Genomic DNA, 24,107 nt, shown 5'->3' on the forward strand with positions numbered 1-24,107 from the left:
CTCCCCCAGGCATTCCTCCCTCTGAGATCCATGGGTCTCTGGCTCCTGGAGGGGGAACTATTAAAAATATATTTTTATTAGACTATTTACATTAAAAAAGAATAAGAAAATACAATACAGTGGAACCTGTACTTACAAACTTAATTCGTTCCATGACCAGGTTCTTAAGTGGAAAAGTTTGTAAGAAGAAGCAATTTTTCCCATAGGAATCAATGCAAAAGCAAATAATGTGTGCGATTGGGGAAACCACAGGGAGGGTAAAGGCCCTGTTTCCTCCCAGGAGATTCCTAGAGAGGCCCCACGGAGGCTTCTCTCTGCCTTTTCCGGCCTTGTTTCCTCCCAGGAGATTCCTAGAGAGGCCCCACAGCTAATAAATTGAATTGAATTCTCCCTGCATTTTCCGGCCTTGTTTCCTCCCAGGAGATTCCTAGAGAGGCCCCACGGAGGCTTCTCCCCACCTTTTCTGGCCCTGTTTCCTCCCAGGAGATTCCTAGAGAGGCCCCACGGAGGCTTCTCCCCACCTTTTCTGGCACTGTTTAGTCCCAGGAGATTCCTAGAGAGGCCCCACGGAGGCTTCTCCCCACCTTTTCTGGCACTGTTTCGTCCGAGGAGATTCCTAGAGAGGGCCCACAGAGGCTTCTCCCCGCCTTTTCCGGTTACAGTTTTGGAGACACGGGTTTGTAAGTGGAAAATGATTCTTGAGAAGAGGCAATAAAATCTTGAACACCCGGTTCTTATCTAGAAAAGTTTGTAAGTAGAGGCCTTCTTAGGTAGAGGTACCACTCACTGTACAAAGAAAAAAAAACAATAAAGAGAAAAAAAGAAAACACACATCATCTCTGATGATTTTCCATTCCACAACTAGGCTGTGACTTCTCCCCTCCCTCTTGCAGGCTCCACCTCAGCTCCGTTCAGTTCCCACCGGGACGGATCTTCCGTGCAGAGCCAGTTCTCCATAGAGAGCGATTCCGGCATGACCGAATCCACGGGGTTGATCCAAGAATATGACGCATTCGACCCCGACCGACCCCGTCCCAAGATCATTTTCGTAATAGGTGAGAGAGGTCACCATCAGAAGAGAAAATCGGGGTAAATTCTGGGATCCACACATGCGAGATTTGGCTTCTGAGCGTGTGCAGCAAGCGAAATCTCGCGTGAGGACACTGGCACGAGTGAGATTTCTGCAATTTTCACAGGTTTTTTGCTTCTATGCATGCATGGGTGGGGCTTATATTGTGGGTTTGGTTTGCTGGCCATGTGACCAGGTGGGAGCGTCTTGACGATCATTTGACTGGGGGGAGTGGCTTAAAGGTCATGTGACTGGCTTAAAGGTGGCCGACTTGATGTCACTCACATCAAGGGTTAGGGTTAGGGTGCCTGGCCTCCCCTCGCCTCAGAGAGAGAGAATTTCCCTGTCTTTTTACTATGACTGAACATCCAAAATATGCTATTTAATTCTATGTATATGTGCCATATGTGTACATACATATCACACACAGGCACAGAAAAATAGACATCTCCCTCTTCCTGCTTGTTATATCTCTAGCTATGCGGTCAAGCCTTCTACTCGCTTTCCCTACCACCTGACCGCACTGCTCACCCATTTTGAGACTCTCAGAAATCACTACCCCAACTCCTTCTCTTCTGAAGATTTTGCTAACACAGAACTGCCAATACAATAGTCAGATTGAGGATTCCTTTTCCCCAAGTGCATTATTTTACATTTGGAAACATTAAACTGGAGGGGGGGAAATGGGTGCAGACACCTGCGTCTGTACCCGAACCAAAAATATTTTGCTATCATAGAAAGTCATATCATAAGGCTGGGAGAAACCTTAGAGGTGACCCTTCCCCACTCTTCTCCCTTGCAGGGGGTCCTGGCAGTGGGAAGGGGACCCAAAGCCGGAGAATGGCCTCCCACTTTGGCTTCGTCTGCGTCTCCGTTGGAGAAGTCCTTCGCGCTCAGATGCTCTCCCATGCCACCAGTGACAAAAAATGGGAGCTGATTGCCAAGATCATTGCCGATGGAGAGTTAGCACCGTCGGTAAGCAAAGCGTGCCTTAAAACTGCCATTCTGATTCACACAGGTTAAGTCCTCACCTTGTGACCACAACAGAGCCCAAAATGTCCTTTTGCTGAACAATAATAATGACAATATTCATTCATTCATTCATTCATTCATTCATTCATTCATTCATTCATTCATTCATTCATTCAATTTTTTAATGCCCCCTTTCTCCTTAGACTCAGGGCGGCTTACAACATTTTAGCAATAGCACTTTTTAACAGAGCCAGCCTATTGCCCCCACAATCCCAGTCCTCATTTTACCCACTTCGGAAGGATGGAAGGCTGAGTAAACCTTGAGCTGGTGATGAGATTTGAACCCCTGCCCTGCAGATCTACAGTCAGCTTCAGTGGCCTGGAGTACAGCACTCTACCTGCTGTGCCACCCCGGCACATTTATTTATAATGCCCTTTTAACAAAGGGCATAACAGCAAGTCATATACAACTAGCAAAGACAGACGGTAGGCAATACGCACACTTAGCTAAAACACAACTAATAAAACTGTTAGTACATGGTACATGGTTGTTTGGGATTTCCATGTTAAACTGCCTATTGTAGTTTCTTGTATTTAAGTAGCAATATCACTTTAAGAGTTTTGGCTGGTTCGCCATAAGAGGGCGCCAGTACTCTCTCCTACAAGGATGCTGAATTGCTCATTCACTTTTGTCTTTACCTTGAGGGGGGAGTGTGTATTGCTTAGTGCTTGTTATATGCAGTTTATATTGTATTGCTTAGTGCTTGCTATGTGCAGTTTATGGATTGTTTCTGTTTTATGTATACAGTGATACCTCGTCTTACGAACTTAATTGGTTCCAGGACAAGGTTTGTAAGGTGAAAAGTTTGTAAGACGAAACAATGTTTCCCATAGGAATCAATGGAAAAGCGATTAATGTGTGCAAGCGCAAAACTCACCCCTTTTGCCAGCCGAAGCACCCGTTTTTGCGCTGCTTGGATTCCTCTGAGGCTCCCCTCCATGGGAAACCCCACTTCCGGACTGTTTTTGTGATGCTGCAGGGGAATCCCAGCAGGAGAATCCCAGCAGTGCAAAAATGGGTGCTTCGCTGGCAACGGAAGTCCGGAGGTGGGGTTTCCCAGCGAGGGGAGCCTCAGCGAGATTCCAGCATTGCAAAAACATGAAAGTCCTCGAAACCCCATCTCCGGACTTCCATGTTTTTGTGATGCTGCGATTTCGCTGAGGCTCCCCTCACTGGGAAACCCCACCTCTGGACTTCTGTTGCCAGCGAAGCACCTATTTTTGCACTGCTGGGATTCCCCTGCAGCATCGCAAAAACACGGAAGTCCGGAGGTGGTGTTTCCCATGGAGGGGAGCCTCACCGGAATCCCAGCAGCACAAAAACGGGCGCTTCGCTGGCAACAGAAGTCCGGAGGTGGGGCATCCCAGTGGCGGTAGCTTGGGTTTGTAAGGTGAAAACAGTTTGGAAGAAGAGGCAAAAAAATCTTAAACCCTGGGTTTGTATCTCGAAAAGTTTGTATGATGAGGGGTTTGTAAGATGAGGTATCACTGTATATGTAAATAGTACTTAATCAGCATAACTAAGTCTGTGTCATTATTGGCTATAACACACACACATCCACACTCTTCTTAATCTCTGCTCGGTGTATGTCGAAGGTCTCATAGCCTAGCTATACCGAGACATACCAACACGAACCACAAGAAGATTAATCGAGGGAGAACTTATCCTGCTATACCGGGGTCTCCGAAATACCCTCGCTGCCATCCCTCCTGAGATCTGTCTCTGCTTTTCAGGAGACCACCATTGAAGAGTTGAAGCAGCAGATCATCAAGCACCCCGATGCGAAAGGTTTCGTGGTGGATGGATTCCCGCGAGATATTGGCCAGGCTTTCCTGTTTGAAGAGCAGGTGAGATGAAGCTGCCAAAGCTCGTCAACGAGAGATGGCAGGTTAGTTGGTGCCTTCCTTGGAGTCACCTGCGTGTCAACTCACCAAAGCATCCCTGGCCAGCTCTTGAGTTGCCCTAGGCAACCTTTGGTTTTCTCAATTAAAAAAAATGCTTTGTCCTACACATCCGCCCCAAGTCTACGGAGAGGGGCGGCATACAAATCCAATAAATAAATAAAATAAAAATAAATAAATACATTGGCAAAAAGAATCAGAACAGCAAATAGAAGCTGAATAAACAAAACCTTGCAGACAACCCTCACTCCATTAAAGATCTTGGAATACTCATATCAAAGCCCACTGCAACAACATTGCCAAAAAGGCTTCAAGAGTTGTTAACCTAATCCTATGTAGCTTCTGCCCAGGTAATCTCACACTACTAACCAGAGCATACAAAACTTTCGCCAGACCAATCCTTGAATACAGCTCATCTGTCTGGAACCTACACCGCATTTCGGACATAAACACTCTAGAAAATGTCCAGAGATACTTTACTAGAAGAGCCCTCCACTCCTCCACTTGCAAAAAAATACCCTACGCAACTAGACTTACAATTCTAGGTTTAGAAAGCTTAGAACTACATCGCCTTAAACACGACCTAAGCATAGCCCATAAAATCATCTGATATAACGTCCTTCCTCTCAACGACTACTTCAGCTTCAACCACAACAACACACAAGCACACAACAGATACAAACTCAAAATAAACCGTTCCAAACTCGACTGTAGAACTCGACTGTTGTAAGCAAGTAGTTGATGCATGGAACTCACTACCTGACTCTGTAGTATCATCACCTAACCCCCAAAACTTTACCCTTAGACTATCCACTGTTGACCTCACCTGATTCCTAAGAGATCAGTAAGGGGGCGTGCATAAGTGCACCAGAGTGCCTTCCGTCCCCTGTCCTAATGTTTCTCTTTTACTAGTATCATGTATATAAATATTATTATATCTTTGTATACCACCAACATGTACTTGACTAAATAAAATAAAATAAAATAATAAAATAAAATAAAATAGAATAGAATAGAATAGAATAGAATAAAAAATAAAATTAAATAAAAAAAATTAAAATAAAAATAAAAGAGGAATGGGAAACCGACGTAGCAGCCAAAGACAGTACATTCTGTTCTGCTCTGTCCTACTCGGATCAGAACAAAAAGAGAATCCACGGGCATAAATTTCAAATCAAACCCATTTATATTTAAAACACTATTTATACAAGCAAGGTCAGGCCGTTCTTGTCCATGTTGTCAGCTTTCCATGTTAAATTGGCTAAGAGGTAAACAGTGGGCTGCAGCCAAGCTTCAAAGCTAATTAAAACATTCCTTGGTGAGATAATTTCCTTCGATCACACGCTTACAAATCTCCAAGTTTTCCTCAGATGGCTGCATATCTGCTCGATGGATTTAAAAGAATAATAGCAATTTGCCAGCAAAGCATTTCTGGAACCCCCGACTCTAGGAAATCCGCCATTACAAACATTGGATCTCCACCCCTTTTTTACCCATGATTCCTCAGTTATATTGATTGATTGATTGGTTGGTTGATTGGCTTCTATGCTGCCCCTCTCCGAAGACTCGGGGGGGCACACAACGCATAAAAACCAGTAAATTACAATAGCATTAATCGAATTAAATTAAAAATTAAACAGCTATCTAAAATCTCAAACATTAAAATCGAGCACAACAATCATACAATCATTCGTTGGCCAGGAACCAAGATCTTATTGGGCCAAGCCTGATGACATAAATGAGTCTGAAGACTCTTAACAGAAGGCGAGGAGGGTGGAGGCAGTGCGAATCTCTGGGGAGAGCTGATTCCAGAGGTCCGGGGCCCTCACAGAGAAGGCTCTTCCCCTAGGCCCTGCCAAGCGACATTGTCTGGTTGACAGGACCTGGAGAAGGTCTCTGGGATTCATTTGGCAGTAGGCAGTCCCAACTTCCCACAGTTGTCTTCTCACAATCCTATCGCCCATCCTTTGTCTTGATTAGGTTGGTTCTCCAGACGTTGTGGTGTTCCTGGTTTGCTCAAGTCAACAGCTGCGGCAACGACTAAAAGAACGGGCTCGGGAACAAGGGTGCTTGGATGACAACCCCCATGGAATTGAGCGCAGGCTGGAGACCTTCAAGCAGAATGCTCAGTTGATTGGAAAGTACTACCAGGAGAAAGGATCCTTGGTCCGGGTGAGGACAATGAGGGGGGGGGGACCCCAGAAAATGTCTAGGTTTGCTTTCCAATGCCTCGCTTAGTGACACATCTCCCGAGAACCTCAATTGCTTAGGGCAGTGTTTTTCAACCAGTGTGCCGTGGCACACTAGTGTGCCATGAGACATGGTCAGGTGTGCCGCAAAGAAGGAAACTCAGGTTCCGGTCTCGCAACTTTTTGCAGAGAGAGAGAGAGTATGTGTGAGAGAGAGAGAGAAAGAAAAAGAAAGCAAGCAAGAGAGAAAGAGATATATATAGAGAGAGAGTGAGAGAGAAAGCAAGAGAGAGAAAGAAAAGAGAGTGAAAGCAAGTGTCAGAGAGAAAGAAAGCAAGAGAGAGAGAGAAAGCAAGAGAGAAAGAAAGCAAGAGAGAGAGAGAAAAGGAGAGGAAGGGAGGGAGAGAGAGAAATGAGCAAAAAGGGGGAGAAAAAAGGAGAAATGAGAAAATGATTGAGACAGAGAATGAGAGGAAAAAGAGAGAAACAAAAGAGAGAGAGAAGTGACTCTTGACTTAAAGCATATGATAAAAAGCACCCAAAGAATAAAAGAGAGAAAAACCCCAGCCCTCACCTGTTTTTGGAAATGGTTCAAAAATGTGTATACAAACACATACACAAGGGTGGGGAGGAGACAGGGATGAAAAAAAAAAAGGAGAGTGTGCCCCAGGATTTAAAAATGTAAAAAATGTGCTGCGGCTCAAAGAAGGTTGAAAATCACTGGCTTAGGGCATGGAGCAGAAGGTCTGTGTTAATGTATGAGCAGATTATTCCTTGTATACCAAGGTTGTGAACACACAGAAATGTTTAGATTGAGTTTAGTTGTGAATACTGTATTTTTCGGAGTATAAGACGCACCCTTTTCCTCCCTAAAAGAGGCTTATAATTAGGGTGCATTTTATACTCTGAGTGTAGCTCTCCCCCCCCCCAGCCCTAACTAGCTGCTAACGATCTTCCCAGCTCTTACCTTGCAGGCTCTTTCATTCTTTCTCTCTGTGAAGAATGTTTTCCAAGCCCTAAGTCTTTGCAGGTTTTTTTTTCATTACTCGTAACTTGCTCTGAGTAAGCTTCTTCCCAGCCCTAACCAGGTGCTAACAATGTTCCCAGCTCTTACAGGCTTGCAAGCTCTTTCATTGTTACTCTCTGCCAAGAATGTATTTCAAACCCTGTCTTTGTAGGCTTTTCTTTTCATTGTTTTACTTGCTCTGAATGTTTCTTTCCAGTCCTAACCAGGTGCTACCGTGTTTCCCCGAAAGTAAGACAGTGTCTTACTTTCTTTTTATCCCCAAAAGCCCCACTATGTCTTACTTTCGGGGTATGTCTTATATTGGGAAAAAAATTGTCTAATTTTTTGTTTTAACCATAAAATTAACATTTATTAACAACCTGAACAGTATTGTATTCACCACAAAACAGCAGATGATACCCCAGTATGCCAGTGTGTATGTTTTACTGATGTATGATTAATACTGTGTGCATTACCGTATTTTAAGCAGGAGGCGGCAGTGACAAGTGCAGGGGACGGCGCGGTGACGTATGGAGAGGGGGGCGGCGCGGAAGTGGGCAGGAGGCGGCGCTCATTAAGATCAGAGGGAGGTGGCAGACACGGCGACGCATGGAGAGGGGGACGGTGCGGACGTGGGCAGGAGGCGGCGCTCATTAAGATCAGAGGGAGGTGGCAGACACGGCGACGCATGGAGAGGGGGACGGTGCGGACGTGGGCAGGAGGCGGCGCTCATTAAGATCAGAGGGAGGTGGCAGACACGGCGACGTATGGAGAGGGGGAACGGCGCGGAAGTGGGCAGGAGGCGGCGCTCATTAAGATCAGAGGGAGGTGGCAGACACGGCGACGTATGGAGAGGGGGAACGGCGCGGAAGTGGGCAGGAGGCGGCGCTCATTAAGATCAGAGGGAGGTGGCAGACACGGCGACGTATGGAGAGGGGGACGGTGCGGACGTGGGCAGGAGGCGGCGCGTAGCTAGATGAGAGGGAGGCGGCAATACCCCCGTGTTTCCCCGAAAGTAAGACATATGTCTTACTTTCGGGGTACGGCTTATATTAGCCAACCCCCCTGAAACCCCGATACGTCTTACAATCGGGGGTGTCTTACTATCGGGGAAACAGGGTAACAATGTTCCCAGCTCTTACACTGTTACTCTCTGCAAAGAAGAATGTTTTCTATGTCCTAAGTCTTTGTAGGATTTTTTTTCATTGCTCTACTTGCTCAGACTGTTTCTTTCCAGGTGCAAATGATGTTCACAGCTCTTTCATCATTACTGTCTCAGAAAAAAAAAGTATTTAAGCCCTTAACCGGGGGATAAAATAATGTGCTGAATCTGACCAGATTAAGGATGCTAGCCAGATGAATTATGTTATTATAGTATTATTATTATTATTATTATTATTATTATTATTATTATTATTATTTATTAGATTTGTATTTGAATACCTGGGAAGCAGATTCTTTTCCCTATTTTCCTCCCCCAAAACTAAGGTGGGTCTTTTATTCCGGTGCATTTTATACTCCAAAAAATATGGGAAATACTCAGCCACACAGAGATATACTAACTTGAATTAAAGTTTACTTTGAGAAATAATATATTCAGATAAACAGTCTAAAATCATACACATAAATAAGTCAGAATAACAATCCAAATAATATTATTATTATTTATTAGATTTGTATGCCGCCCCTCTCCGCAGACTCGGGGCAGCAGTAATAAAACAGTATACAATGACAAATCTAATATTAAGTCTAAAATAACAATTTTACATTAAAAACCTAAAAAAAACCTTATATAAAAACATACAAACATTCCATACATAAAACTACATAGGCAAGGGGAGATGTCTCAGTTCCCCCATGCCTGACGGCAGAGGTGGGTTTTAAGAAGTTTACGAAAGGCAAAGAGGGTGGGGGCAGTCCTGATCTCTGGGGGGAGCTGGTTCCAGAGGGTTGGGGCTGCCACAGAGAAGGCTCTTCCCCTGGGTCCCGCCAGCCGACATTGTTTAGTCAATGGGACCCGGAGAAGGCCAATTCTGTGGGACCTAACTGGCCGCTGGGATTCGTGCAGCAGAAGGCGGTCTCGCAGATATTCTGGTCCGGTCCAAGTACATAGTCTTTCTTACCAGTTGTCTTTGTCGTAATCAAGCCTTAACACAATACTTAATGATAGTCTGGATATAAATAAGCCATCAAATCATATTAGGAACCGGTCAATATAAATTGTAAGGATACAAACAATAAAGTTACAGCCATACAAATGCCCTCTCGCTCTCTTCTCCGTTCTTTCTCCGAAGGGATTTTAGACACTTGAAATCCAAAAGGGAGAAGAACAGAGCAGAAGATTGGCCCAAGCGGAAAAGGTTCATTCCGTATTTTTTATGCATTTCCCAGTTTGATGCGGACAGAGAAGAGGACGAAATATTTGCTGCCATCAGATCCTGCATTCAGAAACGGCTGAAGTTAGAGAGAAGAAGAATTCTGGGTGAGAAAATATCTTTTTTATATCGAGGGACAAAAGAAACACTCCCACCCTGGAAAAAAATAGGAGGAGAACACACCTTGTAGCAGGGAAGATATTCGACTGCTCCAGAGCTAAGAGACAGATACATCTTGATCACCTTCAAAGTCATTTCCTGGATTGACCCAACTCCCAACTTTAGTCCACATATACACTGCTCAAAAAAATAAAGGGGACACTTAAACAACCCAATATAACTCCAAGTAAATCAACCTTCCGTCCCCTGTCCTATTGCTCTCCTATATCTCCTATACCTTTCTTCTATTCCTATATTTCTTCTTCTATTCTTTCATTGATATGTTCTATTACTTCATCTTCTTTTCTATTATTTCTTAGATATATTTTACTATAAGTATCTCCTCTATAACCTTCATCATGTATTTTACTATGTGTATATAGATATATACCCACTAAAACCCTCATTGTGTATTGGACAAAATAAATAAAAAATAAATAAATCAAGCTGTCCACTTAGGAAGCAACACAGATTGACAATCCATTTCACACGCTGTTGTGCTCATTCAACTTTGTACAGTACAAAGTGTTCAATGGTAATATTTCATTCATTCAGATCTAGGATGTGTTCTTTGAGTGTTCCCTTTATTTTTTTGAGCAGGATAGATTGGGAGAAACCAGGTTTAACAGCAGTAACGGAGAAAGGGATCTTGGAGTCTTAGTAAACAACCAGTTAAATATGAGCCAGCACCTCTTTCCAAAATTTCTGCACTACAGGGTGCCTTAACATTCTTAAAAATATGCACAAGTTGTGCAGGTGTATGATACCGCTTATGTAATATTTCCCTTCTCATTTCTCTAACCCTCGTGTTCTCGATTTTCCTTATATTCTCCACTATATTCTTCATCTCTTGTGCATCTATACTGGACCAGAATACCTCCGGAACCGCCTTCTATCGCACGAATCCCAGCAGCCGATAAGGTCCCACAGAGTTGGCCTTCTCCGGGTCCCGTCGACTAAACAATGTCGTTTGACGGGCCCCAGGGGAAGAGCCTTCTCTGTGGCGGTCCCGGCCCTCTGGAATCAACTTCCCCCAGAGATTAGAACGGCCCCCACTCGCGTTGTCTTTCGCAAGTTACTTAAGACCCACCTATATCGCCAGGCATGGGGGAACTAAGACATCTCCCCCAGGCTTATTATATTTCATGTTTGATGTGTATGTGCTGTATGGTTTTTAATTGTTGAGGTTTTTATATATTTTATTATTAGATTTGTTCCATTGTTATACTGTTTTTATTACTGCTGTGAGCCGCCCTGAGTCTTCGGAGAGGGGCGGCATGCAAATCTAATAAATTGAATTGAATCTATTTGCAATTCACTTTGCCACCATCTAGCTAATCCCTGGTAATCTCTCATGCCTTTTAATTCTGGGACAATTGCTCCCTCCCAGGATTATTTTCAAGGCCCATTAGTGGTGCACAGTTTAGCAAGCGTTTCCACCCAACCAACTTCAGCTCCGCTTCCTCCAGCTTGCAAAATTCTTCTTTTCCCGAAGCAAATTTGAAATCCTTTCAGGGCAGAATAAGAGGGTCGTGAGCTATTTGCACCCATGTTTTGAACGTCAGTTTCTGGGTTTCTTTCCTCGCTCGAAATCCCCAGAGAATCAAACCCGTGTCTTTGGACTTTGCTTTGGGATTTTATCCTACACCCCCACCAGAGTTGTGTTGTTTTCTTCTCATCAAATCTTCCAGGTATCTAATTGTCCTTTTTTTTCTGGGTGTGTGTGTGTCTAGATTTGACACTGCACAGTTTCTTCAGCCCATGCCAAGATTCTCCGAAGGAAGACGAAGGAACAGAACAGGTGAGGTCACCACCGCTGATACAGTCCAGACCTGGTTCTTGGCATGGCTTTCCAGTTGTTTTTTTTCCTGGACCTGGGTCGCATCGGAAGCCCGCTTCCCGTTTCATCGGGCCAGAAGCTGGGTTATAGAAGGTTGGGGACAGCGCCCAGGGGTCAAGGACTGACATTGATGGACTGCAGGCAATTAACCTGCCTGTTAAGCAAACAGGGATGGAAAGGAAATACCGGACCGAGCCAAGAGGTAGAAGAAATGAGCTACCCAGTAGACAAGGTCAAAGCTACTGGTGGGTTCAGCCAGGGCCCAAAGTGGAGAGGATATCTCCTTGGTCAGCCTGTCCTCCCTCCCTTCCTCCCTTTCTTTCTCCTTCCCTTTTCCCTATCGTTCTCCTTCTCTTTCTCCATCCCTCCTTCCACCCTCTCTCTTTCTCCCTCCTCTTCTTCTCTTTCTGCCACCCTCTCTCTCTCTTTCTCCTTCTTTTTCTCCCTCCTTCTGTCTTTCTCTCTCTCTCCTCCCTCTTACCCTCTCCCCCTCTCTTCTCTCCCTCCTCCCTCTCTCCCTCTTTCTCCTTCTCTCTCTCCCTCCTTCTGTCTTGCTCTCTCTCTCCTGCCTCTTACCCTCTCCCCCTCCCTTCTCTCCTTCCCTCTCTCTTTCTCCTTCTCTCTCTCCCTCCTTCTGTCTTGCTCTCTCTCTCCTGCCTCTTACCCTCTCCCCCCTCCCACCTCTCCCTCCTCCCTCCCTCTTTCTCCTTCTCTTTCTCTCTCCTTCTGTCTTGCTTTCTCTCTCCTCCTTCTTAAAAACTTCCAGTGATGAAGCACCCACAACTTCTAGAGGCAAGTTGTTCCAGGGGTTCATTGTCCTCACTGTTGGGAAGTCTCTCCTTAATTCCACCTTGCTTCCTTGGAAGACTGCTATCATGTCACACACACACACACACACACACACACACACACACACACACACCGGTCCTTCAGTCTGTTGTGAATGAACATAAGAATGTAAGAAGAGCCCTGTTGAATCAGGCCAAAGCCCATCAAGTCCAGCATTCTGTGTCACACAGTGGGCCCATCAATTGTCCATGGGGATCTTGAGCAGAAAGAGAAGGCAAGACCCTCCCTTTCCCTTGACCCCCCAACAAATGGTACCCAAGGGAATTCTGTCTGCCTCAACCAACATAGAGGCGGCACACAGACATCTGTTTCAATAATTACCGATACACTTGGCATCCATGAATCTGTGTAATCCTGCCTTGAAGCTCACCAGGCTGACAGCTGTCGCGAGCTTTTCTGGAAGTGAATTCCATCAACCAACGACCCTCTGGGTGAAGAAATACTCCCCTTGATTTGTCCTCGCTTTCTTACCTGTGAGCTTTAGGTAGGGCCCCCTCGTCCTAGTATTGTGTGATAGAGAAAAGAATTTTTCTCCATCCCCCTTTTCTATCCCATGCGTGATTTTATATAAGTCACCCCTTAAACGTCGCCTTTCAAGGCTGAAGAGAGCAAGGCATTGCAATCTGGTTTCATAAGGGAAACCATTCCCTTGATACTTCTTGTTGCCCTTTTTTGCACCTTTTCCAGTTCCATTATATCCTTCTTGAGGTGCGGTGACCAGAACTCTACACAGTGCTCCAAGTGTGGCCTCACCATCGAATGCTCCAACACTGGAAGTTTTTAAGATGTTGGATAACCATTTGTCTGAAGTGGTTAGGATTTCCTGCCTAAGCAGGGGGGTGGACTAGAACAGGGGACCCCAACCACCGGGCCGCGGACCAGTTCCGGGCCGCGGGGCATGTTGCACCGGTCCGTGGAGTCAGCAGCTGCCGGCCCTCATGCCGCCACCCCCTCCCTCCAGCGCTTCGCCTCCCGCCGGGCAAGAGGCCTCGGGAGGCAGGTTCTGCCGGCCACAGGACGATGGACGGGACAGAGGGGCGGGAAGGACCGAGAGGCTCAAGCCTCTTTTGGCTTCTGCCGCGGGGCGCTTTTGCGTTTTTGGCTGGGGGGAGGCAGGAGGGCCAGCCTGACCCCCTGTCTCCAGCGCTTAGCCCCGCTGGGCAAGAGGGCTTGGGAGGCAGGTTCTGCCGGCCACAGGGCGATGGCGGGAAAGAGGGGCGGGGAGGACCAGCACCCCCATGCTTAATCCCGCCCCCAACCACACCCCTTCCCCCCCCCACTGGGCCATAGAAAAATTGTCTTGCTGAAACTGGTCCCTGGTGGAAAAAACGTTGGGGACCACTGGACTAGAAGACCTCTAAGATCCCATACAACTCTGTTATTCTATTCTAATTGCTTGCCTCTAGAAATTGTGGCCATTCCATTCCTGGAAACTTTTAAAAAGAGGATCAGAGGGTCCTAATTTGGACTAGGAAACCTCCAAGTTCCCTTCCAGCTCCTGATTGATTGATCGATTGATTGACCCTTTGCAAAATAATAATAATAATAATAATAATAATAATAATAATAATAATAATAATAATAATAGAAACATGGAAGATTGACGGCAGAAAAAGACCTCCTGGTCCATCTAGTCTGCCCTTATACTATTTCCTGTATTTTATCTAAGGATGGATATATGTTTATCCCAGGCATGTTTAAATTCAGTTCCTGTGGATTTACCCACCACATCTGCTGGAAATTTGTTTCAAGCATCTACTCTTTCGGTCAAATAATATTTTCTCACGTGGCTTCTGATCTTTCCCCCAACTAACCTCAGATTGTGCCCCTTTGTTCTTGGGTTCACTTTCCTATTAAAAACACTTCCCTCCTGAGCCTTATTTAACCCTTGAACATATTTAAATGTTTCAATCGTGTCCCCCCTTTCCCTTCTGTCCTCCAGACTATACAGATTGAGTTCATGAAGTCTTTCCTGATAAGTTTGATGCTTAAGACCTTCCACCATTTTTGTAGCCCGTCTTTGGACCTGTTCAATTTTATTTATTTATTCATTTGTCCAATACACAATACATATGGAAGAGAATAGACATGAAGTAATATATCTAAAGATAATATGTAAAAATAGAGAAGATATATGAAAGGAAGAAAATATATATGATATATGAGATAAAGGAAAGACAATTGGACAGGGGACGAAAGGCACACTAGTGCACTTATGCACGCCCCTTACTGACCTCTTAGGAACCTGGAGAAGTCAATCGTGGATAGTCTAAGGGAGAAATGTTGGGGGTTAGGGGTTGACACTATTGAGTCCGGTAATGAGTTCAACGCTTCGACAACTTGATTGTTAAAGTCATATTTTTTACAGTCAAGTTTGGAGCGGTTAATATTAAGTTTGAATCTGTTGCGTGCTCTTGTGTTGTTGCAGTTGAAGCTGAAGTAGTCATTGACAGGCAGGACATTGCAGCATATGATCTTGTGGGCAATACTTAAATCGTGTTTTAGGCACCATAGTTCTAAGCTTTCTAGACCCAGGATTGTTAGTCTATTTTCGTAGGGTATTCTGTTTCGAGTGGAGGAGTGAAGGGCTCTTCTGGTGAAGTGTCTTTGGACGTTTTCAAGGGTGTTGATGTCCGAGATGTGGTATGGGTTCCAGACAGATGAGCTGTATTCAAGGATGGGTCTGGCAAAAGTTTTGTAGGCTCTTGTGAGTAGTGTGAGATTGCCGGAGCAGAAGCTACGTAGGATCAGGTTAACAACTCTAGAAGCCTTTTTGGCGATATTGTTGCATTAAAAAAATCAATATCTTTTTGTAGGCTTTTTTCCTGTTGGCTCCTGAATTCCCAGAGCAAATGGTTTTAGCCTTTCTGATGCCTCCTCTTGCCTTCTTTTCTGTAACGGTCTCTCCTCTCCCCTCCTTCCCCTATCATTACTATTCATCTCCCGTCTGTGGGCACCCGGTGGCTGCCAATTGCTCCCTCCTTCTCCCGTCATGCCTCAAAGAGCTTCTCTATATAGGGAGGTAAAAATAACCATGCAAGCAAGGGTGGCCGGTGGCGGGGAGAAAGCTCTTTGTCTGTTCCTCTTCCAGAGCTGAGAGGTAAGGCTGATCTGTTTTCCTACGATTTTTTAAAGAATTAATTTTGCATCCTTGGTGAGAAGGAGAGTAAAACGGTGGGTGCCGTAATGTTACCCACTTCTTGACCTTCTTCAGCACAAGATCATTGGAGAAGATTTAAAAAAGAAACACAATTTCTCTGACGGTCAGAGAAGCAGGAAGCAGCTGTGTGTAGGGATTTGCAACAGGGCTTTTTAATTATTATTATTATTATTTTAAAAAAGGGATCTGCAGCACCAGGGTTAAAGGTTGGGGAGATTCTGCAGCAAAATCGACATGTTATGCTTTTTTTTAAAAATGAAACTTTATTAATTTTCAAGTATTTTCTTCAAAAACAATAATGCGTTTCTGCTTTGAGTAATTCTGCATTGTTATTACACAATAACAATTAATGCTTTCATCCGTAAAATTATTGTGTCTCTCTGAGTGAACTTGCACCAACTTCGAGAAGGCGTCTGGTTGCAATAACCTTGACTGACCTCTGAGATTTGTGGCTCTGTTGATCTCTTTTAGGAAGGGGCAGATTTAAAATTATTTTTTTCCCAAGGAGGGGGAGTCTCTGTCTTCCTCTCGCCCCCCACCCCGTCATCCAATGTTGCCCTGGAATTTTGCATGAGTTTTACTCTTTGCTTTGCTCCGGGGAGAGAAGGCACCGAGACAGGCTGATAACTTCCAGCCCCCCAATTTTAAAAATTGTGCCAATATGCTAAATTTATTTATTTATTTATTGGATTTGTATGCCGCCCCTCTCCGTGGACTCGGGGCGGCTAACAACAGTGACAAAAAACAGAATGTAAAAATCCCTAAACAGCTAAAAACCCTTGTTATAAAACCAATGATACATACAAACATACCATTCATAAATTGTAGAAGCCTAGGGGGAAAGATTATCTTAGTTCCCCCATGCCTGACGGCAGAGGTGGGTTTTGAGGAGCTTACGAAAGGCAAGGAGGGTGGGGGCTATTCTAATCTCTGGGGGGAGTTGGTTCCAGACGGTCGGGGCCGCCACAGAGAAGGCTCTTCCCCTGGGCCCCGCCAACCGACATTGTTTAGTTGACGGGACCCGGAGAAGGCCCACTCCGTGGGACCTAACTGGTTGCTGGGATTCGTGCAGCAGAAGGCGGTCCCTGAGATAATCTGGCCCGGTGCCATGAAGGGCTTTATAGGTCATAACCAACACTTTTGAATTGTGACTGGAAACTGATCGGCAACCAATGCAGATTGCCACTTTAGGTTTGTAAACTGGAAAAAAAATCCCCCAGCCAGTTTGGAGATCCTTAAAAAGGATCGCTGGTGTGTGCACATTGGAGAATTATAGGATCTGGAGGAAATCAATCAATCAGTATCTATCTTATCTTATCTTATCTTATCTTATCTTATCTTATCTTATCTTATCTTATCTTATCTTATCTTATCTATCTATCTATCTATCTATCTATCTATCTATCTATCTATCTATCTATCTATCTATCTATCTATCTATTGTATTTATATGCCACTCACTCCAAAACGGACTCTGAGCAGTTAACGGTAGGAATAAATACAACCACAATAAAAACAATTAAAATCTAATAATAAAAAATCAACAATACAATAAAACAGTAATGTGTTTAAAAATTATACATCTTGCAATCAATCTAATTCCAGGCCTGCCGGAAAAGCCAGGTCCAAATGGATTTCCGGAAGACCAGTAGGGTGGAGATAGTACGGATCTTTGTGGGCAGTTGGTTCCAAAGGGTCAGAGCCACCACAGAGAAGGCTCTTCCCCAAATGTCCTGCCAACCGACATTGTTTGGCATATGGGACCTAGAGAAGGCCGACTCTGTGGGCCCTTACTGGCCACAGCAAGGGAGGAGGGAGGAGGTGATCCCATAAGTAGTCTGGACTTGAGCCATTTAGGGCTTTAAAGGTGATAACCAACACCTTGAATTGAGTTCAGAGACCGACTGGCAACCAGTGCAGCTCATGTAAAGTTGGAATACATCCATTATTGCACACGCTTCTTTCGCCTTCTTTTGTTCTTTCTTGCAAGTATATTCTCTTTTTCCAGGATCCAAAGATCAACGAACTGTCCTGGTGGGATGCCCCATTTAAAAGGGGAAGGGAAGCAAGGGGGAGGGAAAGAAAGTTTGGTCAGCTGCTTCCTTGTCCAGCCTGTTGCTCGCCGGCAGAAAGCTAGCAACTCAGGATAAGCTCCCCGTACTGCTGATTTTACCCGGCCTTCCCCAAAGGATCTAAACAGCAATTTTAGCATGTGCATAGCAGTCTCTCCTCTCCTTCCCCCGTACCACTTTATAACCACCACCACCCCTGTAAGGTAGGCTGGGATAACAAGATAAATAGCTGTCTATGAAGCATTTGTGGCTAAACGTGAACCTAGGATAAATCCGAAAATGTAAAAAGGATGCTAAACTTTGGAGTATCCACATTAGTTATCCGGGGGATTTTAACTGCACTGCCTGGAGAGGCAACACAACACAACACAGTATTACACACACAAATAGATACAGTGTGTGTGTGAGAGAGATAAATCAAGTCCTGGGATAAATCCAAGAATGTAATGGATTCTAAAATTTGGTTATCCTGGTGATTTTAACTGCACCACCTGGAGAGACAATATAACACAACAACAGTGTACCACATACACACAGATACTCTGTGTGTGTGTGCGTGTGAGAGAGAGAGAGTTAAATCTGCTTCCTGCTTCTCTGACTGTCAGAGAAATTGTGTTTTTTTTTAAATCTTCTCCAATGATCTTGTGCTGAAGAAGATCAAGGAGGGGTAACATCATGGCACCCACCGTTTTACTCTCCTTCCCACGAAGGATGCAAAATAGATAAACCCTTAGATTATCTACGGTTGACCTCCCCAGATTCCTAAGAGGTCAGTAAGGGGCGAGTACAAGTGCACTAGAGTGCCTTCCGTCCTCTGTCCTATTGCTCTCCTATATCTCCTCTACCTTTCTTCTATTCCTATATCTCTTCTTCTATTCTTTCACTGATATGTTCTATTACTATATCTTCTTTTCTATTATTTCTTAGATATATTTTACTATGAGTATCTCCTCTATAACCTTCATCATGTATTTTACTATGTGTATATAGATATATACCCACTAAAACCCTCATTGTGTATTGGACAAAATAAATAAATAAAAAATAAAAATAAATAAATAAGAGTTAAATCTGAGAATATAAAGGATGCTAAAATTCGGAGTATCCACATTAGTTATCCTGGTGATTTTAACTGCACTGCCTGGAGAGGCAACACAACACAACACAGTGCTACACACACAAACAGATACAATGTGTGTGTGAGAGAGATAAATCGAAGATAAATCCTGGGATAAATCCAATAATGTAATGGATTCTAAAATTCGGAATATCCACATTGGTTATCCTTGGTGATTTTAACTGCACCACCTGGAGAGACAACACAACACAACACAACAACAGTGTTCCACATACACACAGATATTCTGTGTGTGTGTTTGTGTGTGTGTGTGTGTGTGAGAGAGAGAGAGAGAGATCCAAGATAAATCCTGAGTTAAATCTGAGAATATAAAGGATGCTACAATTTGTAATATCCACATTGGTTATCCTTGGTGATTTTAACTGCACCGCCTAGAGAGACAACACAACACAACAACAATGTTCCACATACACACAGATACTCTGTGTGTGTGTGTGTGTGTGTGTGTGTGTGTGTGAGAGAGAGAGAGAGAGAGAGAGAGAGAGAGAGAGAGAGAGAAATCCAAGATAAAAACTGAGTCAAATCAGTATATAAAGGATGCTAGAATTTGGAGTATCCACATTGGTTATCCTGGTGATTTTAACTGCACTGCCTGGTGAGACAATTTAACACAACACAACACATTGTATATAAACACACAGAGAGAGAAAGACTCTCTCTCTCTCTCTCTCTCTGTGTCTACACACACACATATCCATACCCCTTGTTCTTTGCAGTTAAAAAACCAACAGGTTCTAGATTCCTCCAAGGGAGGAAGTTCTGGGATGCTGGGTTGTTTTTAAACAGCCCACGACACACCTGTCATTAAACCCTGCATCACCTCATTGTGATGGTGGCATTACCTCATCGTAAGGATCACGTCCCTTGGATGTGAGGGAGGAAGGTGTCATTCCAGAACCCGATTCATCATTAACCATGTGTTTCCTGACACCTGCTGGAGGATGTCTGACATAGTTTTCAACTGACTGGAAGGTAACCAGGTGTGTGTGTCTTTTCTATGCCTAGTTTGTAATCTTTTCGGGGGTATTTAGGGAGCGTCAATGAGGTTGAATATGTATAATTTTAGAAGAGCTGTGTGTGTACATACACATGCAGTTTATAGAGTAGATAATGTCTATTTTTGTGTGCCTGTGTGTAATATATATATATATATGTAGATTGTTCTGAGTTCGGGTTTTGCCCCATGTAATATTTTGCATGTCTATACGACGTTTCGGTGAAATCACATTCACTATCATCAGGCTGAAGTTGTAAGCATCGTGCTGCTGTAAATATATTTACAGCAGCACGAAGCTTACAACTTCAGCCTGATGATGGTGAATATGATTTCACCGAAACGTCGCATAGACACTCAAGATATTACACGGGGCAAAACCCGAACTCAGAACAATCTACATACATATACCCGTGAAAATCTACGAAAACACACACACACACACACATATATATGTAGATTGTTCTGAGTTCGGGTTTTGCCCCGTGTAATATTTTGAGTGTCTATATATATATGGCATATGTACATAGAATTAAATATTATATTTTGGATGTTCAGTAATAGTAAATAAATAGGGAAATTGTATGTTTTTGAGGCGAGGAGAGGCCAGGCACCCTAACCCAAACCCTTGATGTGAGTGACATCACGTTGGCCACCTTTAAGCCAGTCATATGACCTTTAAGCCACCCCCCCTGGTCACATGATCATCAAGTCACTCCCACCTGGTCACATGGCCAGCACACCACACCCACAATATATACATCCAGTATATGTTTTCATAGATTTTTACTGGGACAGGTATGAAGGTCTTAGCATATTAGCAATCTCAGAAATTTACATGTGAAGAAACCCGAATATGCCAAGACCTTCATTCATATGTGTGTGTGTGTGAGAGAGAGAGAGTTTATGTGTGTATATTGCTCAAAAAAATAAAGGGAACCCTCTAATAACCCATCCTAGATCTGAATGAATGAAATATTCTCATTGAATACTTTGTTCTGTACAAAGTTGAATGTGCACAATAGCATGTGAAATGGATTGTCCACCAGTGTTGCTTCCTAAGCTCACAACCGAAAAGAACAAGACATATAGTCTTAATATTAAAACAATTAAAAGGAGAAACAATTTGAAAACAATTTGAAACCCACAATAAGACCATATGTATCATTTATGGCCGGATCACGATGGTGCCTCATTTAATCAACGGCCCCAAACATGCTAGAAAAGCCAGGTCTTTACAGCTTTCAAGAAGGCCAATAGGGTGGAGGGGGTACAGATCTCAGGAGGTAGCTGGTTGCAGAGAACCGGAGCCACCACAGAGAAGGCTCTTCCCCTAGGCCCTGTCAAGCAACATTATCTAGTTGACGGAACCTGGAGAAGGCCGACTCGGTGGGACCTAACCGGTCGCTGGGATTCATGCGCCAGAAGGCGGTCCTCCTAGGTAATCTGGTCCAATGCCATGTAGGGTTTTATAGGCCATAACCAACACTTTGAGTTGTCTTCGGAAACCAATTGGCAGCCAATGCAGTTCGCGGAGGTTTTTAGGTCGGTTTTTCTCTTGCGGCTTTTAAGAGGGTGTGTGATTTGGATGCGGTGCTTTTGCAGAAATGAGAAATTTAAACTCCTGACATGCTTTGATCCCTCGCCAAACGCACATACACAAAATCTGCTTTAAATTTCAAGAAGAAATTTAAAACTTTGCTCTAGCAGCCGACTCACTTTTCTCCATGCAAAGGTGGGGACTGTCTCCAGTCAGATTTACGGCCGCTGAGTTGCACTTTGCAAGACCTCAAAGGGAGTTAACCTTATTAGGTGTAAAAAAAAAACCCATAAACTGTGCCAGCATCTATTCTCGGAGTCCTTCCCCCCCCCCCCTCTCTCGGGGTCTTCCTGAAATTACATTAGCAGATTTTTTTTTTTTGGGTGGTGGTGGTGATGGTGGAATAACGCAATGTAAAGATGATCTGTCGTTCAACCGTGAAATTCAACTCCACTTGAAGATGCTTCCCAAATCTAATCGCGATTCGATTCACGCTTCTGAGAAGGGTTTCATGCGATGACCTTTTGCAGTGGTGAGACTGAGGCCTGAAGGATCAGATAGCAAGCCAGGATTTAATTGAGGGCCCAGGTGGGGGAGCAATGATGTGATCCAACTGTAGTTCATAAAATCATGTACCAAAACACAACACAAGAGCAAGTAATAGATACAAACTCAATGTAAACCGCTCCAAACTAGCCTGCAGAAAATACGACTTCAGCAATAGAGTGACCAACACCTGGAATTCACTACCTGACTCTGTTGTTTCTTCCCCTAACCACAAAATCTTCAACCTTAGATGGTCTACAGTTGACCTCTGCCCTTTTCTAACAGGTCTGTAAGGGGTGTACATAAGCGCACCATTGGGCCTACCGTCCCTATCCTTCTGTCTTATTATCCTTTTTATCACTACTTTCTACTGTTTTTTTATTTTTTATTCATTTGTCCAATACACAATACATATGGAAGAGAATAGACATGAAGTAATATATATAAAGATAATATGTAAAATAGAGGAGAAGATATATGAAAGGAAGAAAATATATATGATATATGAGATAAAGGAAAGACAATTGGACAGGGGACGAAAGGCACACTAGTGCACTTATGTACGCCCCTTACTGACCTCTTAGGAACCTGGAGAGGTCAATCATGGATAGTCTAAGGGAGAAATGTTGGGGGTTAGGGGTTGACACTATTGAGTCCGGTAATGAGTTCCACGCTTCGACAACTCGATTGCTAAAGTCATATTTTTTACAGTCAAGTTTGGAGCGGTTAATATTAAGTTTGAATCTGTTGCGTGCTCTTGTGTTGTTGCGGTTGAATCTGAAGTAGTCATTGACCGGTAGGACGTTGCAGCATATGATCTTGTGGGCAATACTTAAATCGTGTTTTAGGCGCCGTAGTTCTAAGCTTTCTAGACCCAGGATTGTTAGTCTATTTTCGTAGGGTATTCTGTTTCGAGAGGAGGAGTGAAGGGCTCTTCTGGTGAAGTATCTTTGGACATTTTCAAGGGTGTTAATGTCCGAGATGTGGTATGGGTTCCAGACAGATGAGCTGTATTCAAGGATGGGTCTGGCAAAAGTTTTGTAGGCTCTTGTGAGTAGTGTGAGATTGCCGGAGCAGAAGCTACCTAGGATCAGGTTAACAACTCCAGAAGCCTTTTTGTTATGTTAATACAAACCACAATTCCATATTTGTTTGACGAATGAATGAATGAATGAATGAATGAATGAATGATAGATAGTCCTTCTTGCCTCTGCCCTGTGGCACTGATGTTCTCTTCCTGCCGGTACATCCGAGACAGGAAGCGGTTGCCATGGAAACCTCTTCCCAGGTGAGGCATCGGATGTGTTTATCTTGCCTCCATTCACGCAGCTCTGAGTCACAGGCTGCCTCCCAGGTTACACATTGGCAGTGATCCTTGGACTCTGTTTCTTCGGTTGGATAGTTGCCGGGGTTGAATCTACCTGGGGCAGGTTGGAGAAAAGGACTCGGCAAAATCTCCTCCTTCTCGGATCTGCCAGCCGGAAAAAAAAAAAGGAAGGAAAAATTACTGGCGTGCCGTGTCTAATTCAAGATTGGTTTTAGTGATCCAGGATAGATTAAGGTAAAGCCGTTTTGTTTTGTTTTATTACTTTATTTTTATATTTCCCCCCACACACACATCTGTAGGAATGGTTGAAAGTGGCAGTTTATTATTATTTATTTATTATTTATTTTTATTTTTTATTTATTCTTTGTCCAATATACAATACATATGAAGGAGAATAGACATTAAGTAATATATATAATGATAGAAAGTAAGAAAGAAGAGAGGTTGGAGGAAAGGAGAGAAAATGTATGAGATATGAGATAAGGAAAGAAGATTGGACAGGGGACGATAGGCACATCAGTGCACTTATGTACGCCCCTTACTGGCCTCTTAAGAACTTGGAGAGGTCAATCGTGGAGAGTCTTAGGGAGAAATGTTTGGGGCTGGGGGCTGACACTACTGAGTCTGGCAATGAGTTCCACGCTTCGACAACTCGATTGTTAAAGTCATATTTTTTACAGTCAAGTTTGGAGCGGTTGATGTTAAGTTTGAACCTGTTGCGTGCTCTTGTGTTGTTGCTGTTGAAGCTGAAGTAGTCATTGACCGGAAGGACGTTGCAGCATATGATCTTGTGGGCAATACTTAGATCGTGTTTTAGGCGTCGCAGTTCTAAGCTTTCAAGATCCAGGATAGTTAGTCTATTTTCGTAGGGTATTCTGTTATGAGTGGAGGAGTGAAGGGAGATGGGAA

The 24,107-nt window shown here is 43.8% G+C and overlaps 1 protein-coding gene across 6 annotated transcripts in view; it reads left to right on the top strand.

The window, feature by feature from the left end:
- The window catches only part of AK1 (adenylate kinase 1), a 49,381-nt gene that overhangs the window by 10,200 nt on the left and 15,074 nt on the right, over positions 1 to 24,107 (top strand). The window contains exons 3-8 of one of the 6 annotated variants that reach the window (XM_070758745.1): positions 894 to 1,055; positions 1,872 to 2,044; positions 3,836 to 3,949; positions 5,984 to 6,175; positions 9,590 to 9,680; positions 11,466 to 11,533. In XM_070758745.1, coding sequence (XP_070614846.1) covers positions 894 to 1,055; positions 1,872 to 2,044; positions 3,836 to 3,949; positions 5,984 to 6,175; positions 9,590 to 9,680; positions 11,466 to 11,533 — 800 coding nt within the window. Of the gene's footprint in view, positions 1 to 893; positions 1,056 to 1,871; positions 2,045 to 3,835; positions 3,950 to 5,983; positions 6,176 to 9,589; positions 9,681 to 11,464; positions 11,534 to 15,429; positions 15,522 to 23,351; positions 23,433 to 24,107 lie in introns of those variants that run through there. The other 5 variants (XM_070758744.1, XM_070758749.1, XM_070758747.1 and 2 more) reach the window with 5 other exon arrangements.

The sequence above is a fragment of the Erythrolamprus reginae genome, chromosome 8, assembly GCF_031021105.1.
Source record: "Erythrolamprus reginae isolate rEryReg1 chromosome 8, rEryReg1.hap1, whole genome shotgun sequence".
NCBI classification, from domain to species: domain Eukaryota; kingdom Metazoa; phylum Chordata; class Lepidosauria; order Squamata; family Dipsadidae; genus Erythrolamprus; species Erythrolamprus reginae.